This window comes from Trichechus manatus, unplaced genomic scaffold (assembly GCF_000243295.1).
Source record: "Trichechus manatus latirostris isolate Lorelei unplaced genomic scaffold, TriManLat1.0 scaffold00007, whole genome shotgun sequence".
NCBI lineage: Eukaryota > Metazoa > Chordata > Mammalia > Sirenia > Trichechidae > Trichechus > Trichechus manatus.
In genome coordinates, this window is record NW_004443943.1 from 28,028,307 (window position 1) to 28,044,544 (window position 16,238).

At 36.3% G+C, this 16,238-nt stretch overlaps 1 protein-coding gene across 2 annotated transcripts in view; it reads left to right on the forward strand.

Moving 5' to 3' along the window:
* The window catches only part of BTRC (beta-transducin repeat containing E3 ubiquitin protein ligase), a 189,321-nt gene that overhangs the window by 44,861 nt on the left and 128,222 nt on the right, over positions 1–16,238 (forward strand). The window contains exon 2 of one of the 2 annotated variants that reach the window (XM_004370048.2): positions 8,263–8,370. The exons of the other annotated variant lie outside the window; for it this stretch is intronic. Within the exon in view, the coding sequence (XP_004370105.1) occupies positions 8,263–8,370 (108 nt within the window). The remainder of the gene's footprint in view (positions 1–8,262; positions 8,371–16,238) is intronic. 2 annotated transcript variants of the gene reach the window in all.

Here is a 16,238-nt window from a genome sequence, read left to right on the forward strand (position 1 = left end):
TAAATATATAATTTATTTTATTTTTTGTTTTTGTTGAGAATATACACAGCAGAACATACACCAGTTCAACAATTTTTACATGTACAATTCAGTGACATTGATTACATTCTTCGAGTTGTGTACCCATTCTCACACTTCGCTCTCCAATTCTTAATAATTGAGTTAACTTCATGTCAGATTTCTTAAGTACCATTTTTATGTGGGACTATCCTAGGTAGTCATAATATCTAGTTTTGAATCTCATTTTTGCTACTTACTAGGTAGCAATCCCACCACTCATCTATCAGTTGGTCATACTGTGGTGGCTTACATGTATTTCTGATACCAGCAGGGTCACCCATGACAGATTTCAGCAGAGCTTCCAGATGAAGAGAGACTAGGAAGAAGGACCTGGCGGTCTACTTCTGAAAAAATCGGCCAGTGAAAACCTTATGAATAGCAGCAGAACATTGTCTGATATGGTACCAGAAGATGAGCCCCTCAGGTTGGAAGGCACTCAAAAATGACTGGGGAAGAGCTGCTTTCTCTAAGTAGAGTTGACCTTAATGACATGTATGGAGTAAAGCTTTTGGAACCTTCATTTGCTAATATGGTACAACTCAAAATGAGAAGAAACAGCTGCAAACATCCATTAATAATTGGTATGTGGAATGTATGAAGTATGAATCTAGGAAAATTAGAAGCCATCAAAAATGAAATGGAACACATAAAGATCAATATCCTAGACGTTAATGAGCTGAAATGGGCTGGTATTGGCCATTTTGAATCAGACAACCACATGGTTTACTATGCCAGGAATCACAACTTGAAGAGAAATAGTGTCACATTCATCATCAAAAAGAATAGTTCAAGATCTATCCTGAAGTACAACACTGTCAGTGATAGGATAATATCCATATGCTTACAAGAAGACCAATTAATACGACTATTATTCACATTTACACACCAACCACTAAGGCTAAAGATGAAGAAAGTTAAGATTTTTACCAACTTCTGCAGTCTGAAATTTATCAAACATGCAATCAAGATGCATTGATAATTACTGGCAATTGGAATGCAAAAGTTGGAAACAAAGAAAGATCAGTAGTTGGAAAATCTGCCCTTGGTGATAGAAACGACACTGGAGATTGCATGGTAGAATTTGTAAGATCAACGACTTCTTTCATTGCAAATACCTTTTTTCAACAACATAATTGGCAACTATACATGTGGACCTTGCCAGATGGAATACACAGGAATCAACTCTACTACATCTGTGGAAAGAGACAGTGGAGAAGCTCAATATCATTAGACAAGGCTAGGGGCTGACTGCGAAACAGACCCATATTGTTGCATGTTAGTTCAAGTTGAAGCTGAAGAAAATTAAAACAAGTCTGTGAGAGGCAAAGTATGACCTTGAGTGTGTCCCATCTAAAGTTAGAGAGCATCTCAAGAATAGACTTGATGCACTGAACACTAATGACTGAAGACCAGACGAGTTGTGGGATGATATCAAGGACATCATACATGAAGAAAGCAAAAAGGTCATTAAAAAGACAGGAAAGAAAGAAAAGACCAAAATGGATGTCAGAAGAGATTCTGAAAGTTGCTCTTAAATGTAGAATAGCTAAAGTGAATGGAGGAAACAAGGAAAAGAGCTGAATAGCAGATTTCAAGGGCGAGTGAAGAAGACATAGTAAAATATTACAATGAAATATGCAAAGACCTGGAGTTAAAAAACCAAAAGGGAAGACCGCTCTTGGCATTTCTCAAGTTGAAAGAACTGAGGAAATAATTCAAGCCTCAAGTTGCAATATTGAATGATTCTATCGGCAAAATATGGAACAACACAGGAAGCATCTAAAGAAGGAAGGAAGGAGTACACAGTCACTGTACCAAAAAGAATTGGTCAATGTTCAGTCATTTCAGGAGGTAGCATATGATCAAGAACTGATGGTACTGAAGGAAGAAGTTCAAACTGCACTGAAGGCACTGGCAAAAAGCAAGGCTCCAGGAATTGACGGAATACCAGTTGAGATGTTTCAGCAAACAGATGCAGAAATTTGGAAGACAGCAACCTGGGCTCAAGGACAGCAATGATTGTAAGGATGGCACAGGACCAGGCAGTGTTCGTTCTGTTTTACGTATATTCGCTATGAGTCAGAACCGACTCGACAGCACCTAACAACAACCCAGCAGGAGTCCCTTGGTAGTTTAAATGATTAACGCGCTTACGGCCAACCGAAAGATTGGTACTTCGAGTCCATCCACTTGTGCCTTGGAAGAAAGGCCTGGCAATCTACTTTTGAAAAATCAGCCGTTGTAAACCTTATGGAGCACAGCTCTACTCTGATAACACCATGGGGGTTCCATGAGTTGGAATTGACTCGATGGCAACTGGTTTTTAGTTTTAGGTACCCATAAACTTTTGGGTGTTATTTGCCTTACTAGGTTGTTATACATGTAAAGAAGATAATTACAAAAAAGCTCTTATAAGCTGTTAATACCCTGTACTAATTATAGTTATCTGTCTAGTTTTGTTTGTGCGTGTACCTGCCAGTCAGATCAGTGTCAATAAAGTAACTAGTATTACTTTTTCAGTGTTGTCACTATTCCATGGACATACTGCTTACTTTCCTTCTCTTTGATATATAAATTTCACTATTCTCTCACCATTAAGCATATATTTTTTGAGCATCTGTTGCGATACTGGAGATTAAAAGGATTAAGACATAGAGTGTATCTCTAAGGAATGCAGCCTGGTAGAAGAGACAAATATATAATTAATTGACAAGTAACAAGTGCTACAATAAAATTAAAAGGCTGTATCTGAACTTTTCTAAAAATTAGAAATTTTACCTAAGCTTATATAGTAGCTGTAGTGTAATTAACACAATTTAGTGCATTATTATGTTTTTTCTTGTAGTTACTAGTATTTATGTTATCTCCCTAAATAAAGTGTAAACTACGTGAAAGCAGATCTTTGTATTGGGGTCCCATTTCTGGCATTGCCATTTAGTCATTGTAGTGTCTCTGAACTTCAGCTTACTCTCCTATTAAAGTGGAAATGTGAATAACTCTTTGACAGGGTTGTAACGATTAAATGAAATAATGTATTTAATGGATTTAGCATAGTGTCTGGCAAATGATTTATGCCTAATAAATTTTAGTTCTCCTTTCCTTGTGTTCCACCTGTGTCCACTCTGGTAATGAACAACAACTATTTGATTGATGGATGAATTTATTGATTCCGTGGTCTGCAGTTTATAATGGCTTTCCAGAACATTTTAAAATGCAAGTAGCATTCATGGAAACCTGTTCTTGTTGATGATGTCACCTTAATTTTCCCCTGTCCCCTCCTCCACCTATGCCCCCATTCCCCCAGCCCTATCCCTCTGCTTTGTAATTTTTAGAACCCTTATTTTAGTTTTACCATAAACTTGTTCAGTAAGGCTAGGCAAATATAATTATTCTGTGTGATAGGAGTTTCATTTTTGGAGTGAACTCAGTGGAGATTTGTAAGAGGCAGTCATTGAATTTGTATAGGTAGTGTCAATGTATTACATGGTCTGTGGAATACTGTAGTTCTCTTGGCCTGAATTTTACAGTTGATATAGTAGTGAAAAGGGAATTCTTCTATTCCATGGCTTAAGGATACATAAACTCTCAATGCAGCAATCTTTTTATTGTTGATTATTATAGCTTCTGTTACTCCTAGAAGTTGACCAACAGGGACTTGAGTTTAGGAGATTTTTGTCATTCAGCTTTTATATAGTAAATGCTGAGGCCAGCCCTTTGCCTGCAGGGCCCTCTGAGTGAAAAGATGTGACACTACTCCAGGCAGCCAAGTAGGGGAAGAGCCGAGGTTTTCAGTGTTCTCTGTGTAAATGAATTTGTGCTGTTGAACCTGATGGGCACTAGGTACTATATTCTCCTTGATGGACCGGAGGCCCTTTGTTGCAACATTTCAATCTTTTTTTCTGATTCCTTCAGGTGGTAGAAAACATGTTCAGTCTTTTTTTTTTTTTAATGCTGTGTATGCTTTTTAAAAGCTGATGAACTCTTTCAATTGGGTAACATACTTCAGTTGTTGTAAATTATTATAGTCTTAGACTTTATTTTTTCAAAGGAGAGTCAATTGGGGTGAGATTAGTGGCAAAATATCAAGTCTTTGTGGGATGGAAAATGATCTCAAGAAACATATGTGCCATGCAGGGCTGGATTTGTGTAGGATGGAGGCACATCTTTTAACTAGACTTTGTTATAGCTTTTGATATTGCATATAGGAAGTATCTAAGGAATAGGCCATTCACAAGTTCTTTAACAGTTAATAGAAGTTAAATATTTAAATGCAAGAATGTAGTTGCTGAATTGAGCTTAGTTTAGAACCTCTTTTTTTTAATTAATTTTTTTAAATATAGAAAGAAATATTAGGAATTTAAATATAATTTGCGGAGAAATAAAAAGGGCAGCCTAAACTTTAAGTAGAAAACTGCGTGCTCTTCTGGTATTTTAAAGGTAAATTTTGAAGGGCATTGTTTATTAAATGTTGAAGGACAGAAAAAAGTCTTACAGCTCTGTCAGAAACTGACCAATCAGGATGGCCCTGAAATATATAAAATGCATATGAATAGTAGCCAAGTTGGCTCTCCTTTCCTTTCTGTTACTTATTGCCCAAATTTCCTTTGATTTTCCCCTTCACTTAGAAAATGCTCCTAAACGTGAAGATAGAAGGAAAGAGGTAGAGTAAAAATTATAACCTATTCCATTTATTTTTTATTAAATTTTTTTCTCAATGTTTAAGTGGCATTTACCAGTATGGGTAAGATTAATAGTTACAATACAAACCAATTTGAAAATTAGTTTTTAAATTGAGCTATAATGTATAAAATCTTATGATAATGTGCATATCTGACTCTAACCAATTGCAATTTTCATACCCACACCAATTGTCTTGTAATAATCAGGAATGCATCCTCTGTGTGGTGTTTGCAATTTAAAGCTATGTTGGAAATCACGCTGGTATATCTAGTTGCTTTCCTGGGTTTATGCAGCTCATTATTGATTATAATTTTATTTCGGAATTTTAGTTTAAGGGGATAGGGTAAGCCCTTTCAAATTCTTAGTTGTTAGGCATCTTGATAGAAGATAGGGATGAATGAGGAAGAGCACTGGAACATTAGAATGAGTAATAATAAGAGAAGTTGTAATAATTCATCAAGTACATACTGTAAAAAATAACAGGTTCTTATATATAAAGGAGGAGACAAAACATTCAGAAGAGGGATACCTTAAACAACTTAGTAAAGAACATACTCACAAATACAAATAAATATGCAGATTTTTACTTAATAGAAGACCCATCTGTGCTGTACAACATACAGGTGGCTTCAGTATGACTAAAAGCCTATGAGCCATCTCTTCTGAAGTGAAGGGAGAGAAGTGACAACCTGTCTTCCAGTGTCTTCTCCATTTTCCTCCATTCTTTCCTTCTTCCTTTCCTGTATTTGCATGTTGCATTTTTATTTACTCTCACCTCTTTTACCTCTTCCCTGTTTTTCTCAAATTCAGTCTCTCCTTCAGAGTGGCCGTATGAGACTTTCTTCTACCCAGCATTCACAGAACTTTAACCAACTGCTGGGTCTCTCATTAACAAGTAGAGAAACTCACTAACGAGTTTGTTTTAGATTAAGGATTTTTTAATATAGAAGAATTTAAGGTTAAGAGAATGCCGCTAGAATGTAAGCTCCGTTAAGACAGGGATTATTGTCTCTTTGTTCATTTTTCTGTCTCTAGTGTCTAGAACAGTGCCTATACAAGGAAGGTGCTCTACAAATACTTGTTGAATAATGACTAAAACATAACGCTTAAAAAATTTTTAATATCATTCACTTACAAAAATTATTTTAGCAAAACATTCTTGATGCTACCCATGTACAGCAATAGTATGAGTAAAACGGTGATTTCTGAAGGGGAAGGAAGCTTTTTTTTTTTTTTATCCTGCTCTCTCCTATTCTCTCCCTTGCCCGTTCCTCATAGTATGAGAATCTCTGCCACTGAGAATTACTGAAAAAGACTGAAATTAGTATAAATAATTCTGAGGAGCTATAGAGGTAAGGGAGTCCTGGTGGCACAGTAGTTAATAGCTACAGCTGCTAACCAATAAGTCGGCGGTTCGAATCCACCAGCCGCTCCTTGGAAACCCTATGGGGCAGTTCTACTCTGTCCTATAGGGTCGCTATGAGTTGGAATCAACTCAACGGCAATGGGTTTTGGTATAGAGGTAAAAGGTAGATGTGGATTGGCAGGGAGAGAGGGCGAAGGGAATTACAAGTTCAGAGACATAGGAGTAAGACTGGTATTTGAACCAAATATCAGGAGGTGCGGTGGTTAAGAGTTCGGCTGCTAACCAAAAGATTGGCAGTTTGAAACCACCAGCCACTCCTTGGAAACCCTATGGGGCAATTCTACTCTGTCCTGTAGGGTTGCTATGAGTCAGAATCGACTCAATAGCAACAGGTGTGGTTTGGTTTATCAAGCTAGTTAATTAGAGTGCCAGGACCAATTGGAAGGATAGTGAATGTGGTGAGTTGATGTAGGCAGTGGGGAAAGGTCACATTGATTGAGTGCTTGGATGTCATACAATAGATCTAGGGAGCATTATGAATTGCCGACTAGAGCGTGACCTGATAATAGAAAGTGAAGACAGTTATTTATTCTGTTTAGCTGCTGTTTGTAAAACGGATTGTAGCTTGAGGAGAAGAAACACTACAAACCACTAGTGAACAAAGTTAGGAGATTGTTCTAGTAGTTCAGAGGAGTTTAGCTGTTTTGCGTGGCATGTTATCCAGTGATGCCTGCAGCAGGTACCCTTCTTTGAAGTCTGATTTCTCCACTGTATCACCTAGGGATGCGTGGACATGGGGAAGAGTTCTGCACTAGGAAGCGATAGGCCACGGGTCTATTCCCTACTTAATTTGTCCTGAGCATCAGTTGCTTCAATTGTAAAATGAGGATAATGATCTTGAAAGCAGAGATCTAGATCAGATCATCTTTTGGAGTCCTTTGCAACACACTATCCATGTGTCAATTATAGATAGTGTGAACAACGAATACCATGTTTTACTTCCTAATACGAATTCCTATAACTAGAGTGTTTTAAGAAGACAGAAAGCCCATGATGATATTAAATACTTCAAAACATGTAATTTAAGGTTTAGTATTATGTGTACTTACTGCTGTATTTTAAAATATATTTGTCTGTTCTTATATGTGCTATGATTTAGGTTTTTAATTATTATTGCACTGTGATAGAACTCAAGTACGTGGACAAAAAGTACACCCTGGGATGCTCACCTTTATAAAAACATGACAAATATAAAAACTGTTCTAAAAGGCATAATTTTTTATAAAGCTGTAGGAGCAATAACCTTGATATTGTTTATTTAACATTACTAGAATTCATAATTTCTAACTTTTTTTTTGTTTCTGAATACACTATAATATATTTACACTCACACATACTTTTATTTGTTAAGAGGCTTTAATACTAGTGGTTTTCTGGGTTTCTTGCTCTTTCTCTCTTCGTGGTGGTGGTGGTGGTGTTTCCCCTTCTGTTTGGGTTGTTTCTTGCCCTCCCCATTCCTTTTAATCCATCTGGAAAGATGAAGAGGCAGCTGCTATGGTAACTCTGCATTTTGGTTAATGAATAGCAGTCTTAACAAGATAATAAAACATAGGCAAACTGTGCAGAGTTGGTTGCTGTCAAAGCCATGGGAGTGCAATATTTTCTTTCTTTTCCTTCTCCCCACCTTCTAATAAAACCTGATTTTCCTGTGGTATTTTGTTTTCTAAATTATCATTCATAATATTGGAATCTACCATGAATGATTTCCCTTTCTACTTAGTAAGAATAATATTTCATTCTGTGGTAAATGTATGGGAGATGAGTTGAAGTACACAAAGGAAAATAACTGATTAATTGAATTAAGAAGCAAATTTCCTTTAAACTCACACACAGAAGAACAGGGACAAAATTTTTTATTAAGAATTTGGCTTTTTGACTTGTTACTTTTTTTTTTTTTCTTACTTTTTGGCCACTAGTGCCCCTTTTGAGTTTCTCTTGGGGTTAGAACCAATAAGTAGTATGTTTCTTGAAGATGTTTCTATCATAAAGGCCAGCTGCAACTGGACTAATGCATTTCAGCTAAGCCTTGAAAGTTCCTGTAATCTGTACCATCCTGTCTCATACTGTCCCATCTCATAGTTGTCCTCTCTCTGCAGTGCTCTATGCCCAGGTCTCTGTGGCTGGGCTGCTCCAGCCTGGCGGACAGCATGCCTTCGCTGCGATGCCTGTATAACCCAGGGACTGGCGCACTCACAGCTTTCCAGGTACTTTCTCTGTCTCTGGGTTGTTTGCGGGCATTAGTGTGTGTCTAATTCATAAGTATGTCCCTCTTCTTTCTCATGCTTTACTTATATTCATCTTCTTCATATTGCCTGTATTTCACGATTCAGTACTCCTTTAATGATTAATTTTTAATGTAGATCCAGACTGATCCACTCTTAAGACGTCTTTGTTATAATTGGTTTGCTAAAATTGACATAGCCCAACTTGACTGTTTGTTTTCAGATCTAGCAGAAGTATAATAATGAATTCTGAAGCACTCTCAATAAATAGCGTTCAACATGTAATGTTTGCTCTGGAGCTACATAAAGCCATTTAATGTAATTGATTAATTACAGTCAGTTGGTTGAACATCTTATGTTTTTCTTTTGATGATTACTAAACATATAAAGTGCTCTATTCAGAATGTCTTTTGGTTACTTAATCTTGTAAGAACAATATTTTTGTTTATATCTTAGTTAATGGGTCTAGTTTCAAGGTGGAAAGGCCTGTAAGACCTTTGAGTACAGTATTCAGCTTGAGACAGTCAGCTGGTCTTGCAGGGACTGACAGATTCTAGTTTTCCTTCAGCCTTTCTTTGAAGCTATTAGGTCAGTGCCAGGATGTGAGAGTAAACTAGAAGAGGAATGGAAAATTTATAGAGGAAAGTATAAGAAAGCTTGGGGCCCATTGCTTATGGATTAGGGTGCCATATATGGTGGTATTCTTGGCAAAAGTATTTTCTGCCCACCTCAGGTATTTGAGATTTATGGTTAGCATTTGATTGTAATACACAATAAGTTAGCTTTTTTTTTTTTTTTAACCTATGTAGTTCATCTTGTAGTTGGAAGAATTTCAAAGACAAGCTGTAAGCAAGCATCAGAATGCTTATGATTAAGTCTTAGTTAAATGAGGGGAACTTAGGTATTCGATGGAGTCCCTGGGTCGTGCAAACAGTTAATGCTCTCAGATGCCAGCTGAAAGGTTGGTGGCTTGAGCCCACCCAGAAGTACCTCAGAAGAAAGGCCTGGTAATCTACTTCCAAAAAAATCAGCCATTGAAAACCCTATGGAACACATTTTTACTCTGACACACGTATGGTTGCTGTGAGTCAGGATCAACTTGACAACAAGTGGTTTTTTTTAAGTATTCCATATTCCCGAAATGTGCTAACAATTGCTAGACTTTAGTGATACTGTTTCAGTGAAGATAATGCTGGAGGTTTCAATTTGTCCTTTGCAAAATTTAATATTAAACTTCTTTGCTTATACTATGAGAGACAATGTAGTAAAGCATGTTGGCTTTGGAGTTAGTTAAATCACAGCTTACATACTTCCCCTGTCACTAGTGGTATGATGTTGAGCAAGTCATTTCACTTCTCTGATCCTCATTTTCCTTATCTGTAATTGAAGACTATGGTAAGGGCATGCAGTAAATTGCTGCTGCTTTTATCATCATCATTAGCATTATTATGATTATTGTTAGAGAATATTGGTACCCAGAGAGTATCAATTTATTTCAAAAAACGAAATATCTTATATTTTTTAGTATATTTCATACTGATATAAGATTTCTGATCTAAAAACAAACAATGACAAAAAAAAGTTGCTGTCCAGTGATTCCGACTCATGGTGACCTCAAGTGTTCTCAGAGTAGAGCTGTGCTCCATAGAATTTCTATGGCCGTGACCTTTCAGAAGCAGATCGCTAGGTCTTTTTTTTTCGAGGTGCCTCAGGGTGGTCTGAACTGCCAACCTGTCAGTTTGTTGCCCAATGCTTGATCACTTGCACCACCCAGGGACTCCTAGAGATTTTTTTTTTTTTAACAAAGAGAAGTTTATTTCCTCACAGTCAAAGTAGGCTAAAAGTCCAAATTCAGGGCGTCAGCTCCAGGGGAAGGCTTTCTCTCTCTCGGCCTTCTCATCAGTGTTCCCCCGGACTAGGAGCGTCTCTGCCCAGGGACCCTGGTCCAAAGGACGCACTCTGCTCCTGGCACTGCTTTCTTGATGGTATGAGGTCCCCCTTAGAGATTTTTTAACCATTCTAGCCTAGTGGTTTTTTAATGTTTTGGGGGTCCTGGACTCCTTTGAGGATGTGATGAGAACTATAAATCTTAGAAAAATACACATACACATATATAAACAAAATTTTATCTAATAGTTATATGTAGGATTATTATATTTATACTCTACTGTGAAATTAGAGAGAAATATTAAATCACATAATCCCTATAATACAATCTCCGGAAGTGCTAAGTGCTATGAAGGAAATGTGCCCTGAGGTTAGGAGGGGCTTGGTGCATTGGAAACCTGATTATTGTAACTAGATTACAGACAGTGAGGAGAAAGGGGAGAACTGAGTGAGAGAAAATTGAGGAGGACTGACCACTCAGGACTTGTGGGCCATCGAAAGTTTAGTCTTTATGTTAAGAAGAGTTACAAGCCATTGAAAGGATTGTGGTGCAGTGGTTAACGTGTCCAGCTGCTAACCAAAAGATCGGTGGCTCAAACCCACCAGCCACTTTGTAGGAGAAAGATGTGGCGGTCTGCTTCTATAAAGATTTATAGCCTTGGAAACCCTGTGAGGCAGTTCTCCTCTGTCCTATAGGGTTGCTGTGAGTTGGAATCAACTTGACAGCAGTGGGTTGGGTTTGGTCTGGGTGACCTGATCAGATTTGCATTTAGATGCATTACTCTGGCTATAAGAAGGATGATTTCAAGTAACTGAACAGAGAGATGACGGCAGTCTCGAATAGTGATTCTTAAACTTTTTGACTCAAGACCCCTTTACATGCTTAAAAATTATTATCTTAAAAAAAGTGAGAATATTTATTGATATTTACTGTACTTGAAATTAAAACTGAGAAAAAATTGAAATATTAATTTATTTTAAAATAACTATAATAATACTCATTACATATTAATACAAATAACATTTTTCATGAAAATGAAAAAAAATATTTTCTGAAATGAAAAAATTTCATGAAGACTGGCATATAATATTTTTGGAACTCTTAAATTTCTAGATTAATAAAAGGCAGCCAGATGCTCATATCTGCTTCTGTATTCAGTCTGTTCTGATGTATTGTTTTGGTTGAACTACATGAAGAAAATTTGGCCCCTCACAGATATATAGCTTGAAAAAGGAGGGACATTTTAATAGTCTTTTCAGGTAATTCTAATTTTTTAAAGGTTAGTTGTAGTATATAATCTGAAATCATATCAATGAACTTTTTGTACTCTGTTATATTAAAATCCATTGGTTTTAGTCTTTTCAAGAAATGGTTGTGGAACAACTGGACATCCATTTGCAAAAAAATGAACTTCAGCCTTTACATTGCACCATATACAAAAATTAACTCAAAATGGATCATAGACGTAAATATAAGAGTTAAATTATAAAACTAATGGAAGAAAACATGGGAGAAAAAAATTCTTTGTGACTTTGGGTTAGGCAAAGATTTCCTAGTTAAGAAAATAATTCAAAAATGGTTGCAGCAGTACATCAAGAGGGAACTGCCAGAAATTCAAGCCAGATTCAAAAGAGGATATGGAATGAGGGATATCATTGCTGATGTCAGATGAACCTTGGCTGAAGGCAGAGAATACCAGAAAGATGTTTACCTGTGTATTATTGACTCTGCTAAGGCATTCAACTGTTTGGATCATATAACAAATTATGTATAGCATTGCGAAGAATGGGAATTCCAGAACTTAATTGTGCTCATGCAGAACCTGTACTTAGACCAAGAGGCAGTAGTTTGAACAGAACAAGGAGATACTGTGTGGTTTCAAATCAGGAAAGGTGTATGTCAGGGTTGTATCCTTTCACCATATTTATTCAATCTGTATGCTGAGCAAATAATCCGAGAAGCTGGACTTCGTTTTATGTACTTTGGACATGTTATCAGGAAGGACCAGTCGCTGGAGAACGACATCATGCTTGGTAAAGTAGAGGATCAGCGAAAAAGAGGAAGACCCTGAACGAGATGAATTGACACAGTGGCTACAATAATGGGCTCAAACATAGCAACAATTGTGAGGATGGTGCAGGACCAGGCAGTGTTTCGTTCTGTTGTGCATAGGGTCGCTATGAGTTGGAACTGCCTGGACGGCAGATAACAACAACAACAACCTAATAAAATAATGGGCAAAGCATTTCAGTAGATAACATCATCAAAGAAGATGTATAAATGCAAATAAGCACACAAAAAGATACTCAATATCTTTAGCCACCAGGGAAATGCAAATTAAAACCATCGTGAACTACTACATTGCCACCCACATCTTCTTCCCACCCTGAGATGTGGAGGTGGGTATTCAGTAGACCCCAGGTAGTTCACATGTCCTAGCTTAATTTGAGAAATATGCTTTTTAGTAGCTGGTACTCAATAAATACCGGTGATTTGAACTATATTAGGTAAGTAGTGAAGAGAATCATACTCACTTAAAAATTATACAAGTTACAAATCTCACTTGGACACCAAGATACTAAATAATAACAATTCAAATTTCATTTGACCTAAAGTAACCTTTAATCTAAGGTCAGTAGAAGGAACTCTGAACAAATTCACCATCACTGTCACGATCTTTATTTAGTCTTAGTAGAAAAAAAAAAATTATAAAAAAAATGTATTGAGTCCCTCTCATATGGTTAAGAGCTCAGCTGCTAACCAAAAGGTTGGCAGTTTGAATCTACCAGCCGCTCCTTGGAAACCCTATGGGGCAGTTCTCCTCTGTCCTGTAGGGTCACTATGAATTGTAATCAACTTGACGGCAATTTTTTTTTTTTTTAAAGTATATTTGGAGAAAGGCTGATTTAGAGATTCTGCTAGAAAAATCAGAAATAATTAGGTGTGTGGGTGGCTCTTGAATTGTACTGCAGGAGTGAAATTGTGTGGCATAGGCAGAAAGAAGACCAGAGGTCAGTATATATTGTAGTGGTTAAGAGCGTTGGCCTTGGTCAAATTGGGTTGGGTTTGAGTCTGTAATACTAAATGACGGCTCTGTCATTTTCTAGGCATGGCCTAGGGCAAGCTAGTTAACCTCTGTATACCTCAGTTTCCTTATCAAAAAATGGGGATGATAAAGTATTTCACAGGATTATGAGGATCAAATGAGTTAATTTATATGAAATCTTTATAGTGTCTGGCAGATTAAAAAACCAAAAAACCAAACCTGTTCCCGTTGAGTAGAACTGCCCTATAGGGTTTCCAGGGAGTGGCTGGTGGATTCGAATTGCTGACCTTTTGGTTAGCAGCCATAGCTGTTAACCACTGTACTACCAGGGCTCTGTCTGGCAGATTAATGAGTTTTATATTATTAGAAAAATACATGGAGGGGTAGACTTGGAAGCTTTCAGCAAATTTTATTTTTCACTTTGGTATAAAACAGTATACTATTAAATTTTTTTTTTTCATTTGTATTGCTTGATTCTGTAAAAATTGTAGGGAAGCCTGCTCTTGGTTCAGGTATTGATGAGAAAATTTTGCTTTCCCAACATTACTCTAAGTGTTAATATTTGTTTTTTTTTTTGGTTAATCTCAGAGAGATCATTATTATGTCTTATGTAGCAAAATGGAAGAAATCAGCTTATATACTTTTTTTACCCTATTAATGCAATAATTTGTTCTGTGTTAGGATCAGCACTCACAGGTGCCTGCTCAGTATTGCTGGTTGACTAATTGGCAGATAGAGGACTTGCATCTAGTCCTTCCTATTCCACAACTGGAATTATATCAATCTTAGTACATTTGCAGCTTTCTGGTTTGGGTTTTATTTTATTTACTTATTTGAATTTTTGTTTATATAAAATTTACATATAGTGGAAGTACTGATCTTAAGTGTACTATTAGATGAGTGTTGACAAATGTATACTTTCATGTAACCAATACAACACTCTCAAGATATAGATCATTTCCATAATCCAAGAAAGTTACCTTATGCCCCTCTCTAGTCAATCCCCATCCCCCATATGCAATTACTGTTCTGATTTCTGTCATCAAAGATTAGTTTTGCCTGTTCTTGAACGTCATTTAAATGCAGTCATACAGTATACATTCATTTGTATCTGTTTTCTTTTGCTCAGCATGTTTTTGAGATTTATCCGTGTTGTTGTGTTTATCAGTAATTTATTCTTTTTTAGTATCGAGTGTATTCCATTGTATTAGTACACCACAATTTGTTTATCCGTTTGACTGTTGATAGACATTTGGATTATTTCCAGTTTTTGCCTATTATGAATAAAGCTACTATATATAATTTTGTACAAGTCTTTTTTTGTGGACATATGTTTTCATTTCATCTAAGAGTGGAAATGTTGGGTCATAAAGTAAGTGTATTTTTAACTTTAAAGAAATACTCAAATAATTCTTCAAAGGTTTGTCCCCGTAGGAATACTCACTTTTACAAACATTGCCAAATGTTTAAGGCAAGTGAGTGTCTTAGGAATAGTTTCATGGCATTTTTTTTTTCTTGAAGTCATTACCTTCTTTTAGTTAAGTTTGAAGCATCTTAAGAAGTCAAAATTCTTATGACAATAGAGGAGCTATGGAGTCCTTGCTGAATTTGTCAGATTAACCTCAGTAACTCAGATTGAAATGACAACACTGGGATGATTTGATTATTGACATTTCAAACTAGTGACAGAAAAGATCTTGAAAAAATAAATTGTTTAAATAGATTCTGTGAGGATATGTTTAGTCTGAGCACATTTTCATCATTCTGTTGGTTTGTCCTGGAAAGTGTATGGGTGATTAAGAGGATTTCTGTTGCTTAACTGTGGATGTGTTTTGTGGAATGATTTGCTCATCCCCAGCAAATGGTGATTGTATAATCTGTAATATTAAATGAGAAGGAGCAGTAGAGAGAAAGTGCTTAAAAGTAGCTGAGTAATTAAGATCTTTTATTTTCTTTAGACCTTGAAAGAAGAGAAATGAAATTCCAACAATAAGAATATAAATAGATTTATATAACTGTAGAATATTATAAGTGTCAAGAATAGGGAAATTTTGAGCTAAGTGAACCATATGATACTTTTTAAATTAGCCAGGGTTCCTTGGCAAAGGTTGAAATTGCTGAGGGTTGAATTCAGGAAAAATAATATATTAGTTAAGAATGCTTAGAAGTCTACTAAATCTTACCACCTACTAAGTGAAATGTTAAAATGGAACCATAGTAGAAAATAACAATATTCAGGAAATTTCAAGACAAAGAAAAAAATATATTAAAGGGTGACTTCATTTTACATTGAGGTTTCAGGGGGATGTGGATTATCATATTGAATGTAAATTAAGATTCAAACCCTATTACAAAATCCTATTATCTCATAACAAAAAAAGCTTATCAAGGGGATGGCTCCCCTATTTTATATGAATAATTTTAGTATAGCCCAGTTTCTGTATAATAAATAATTCAGTTCTTTTATGTGCATGTGTTGAGATTTGACCTGTAGATAGTAACGTATCAAAAATGTTTTTGTTTGTTTTATGAAAAATTTCTTTCCTTGCTTATGAAACTAATTTTTTTTTGTAGAATATGTAAAACATTTGGGAAAAATATAAGCAAAGTATCACTTATGTTGTTGTTAGGTGCCATCAAGTCGGTTCCAACTCATAGAACTCTACGTACAACCGAATGAAACACTGCCCAGTCCCGCACCGTCCTCACAATCATTGTTATGCTTTAGCCCATTGTTGCAGTTACCGTGTCAATCCAGCTTATTGAGAGTCTTCTTTTTTGCTTACCCTCTCCTTTACCAAGCATGATGTCCTTCTCCAAGGATTTGTCCCTCCTGATAACATGTCCAAAGTATGTGAGATGAAGTCTTGCCATTCTTGCTTCTAAGGAGCATTCTGGCTGTACTTCGGAAATAGG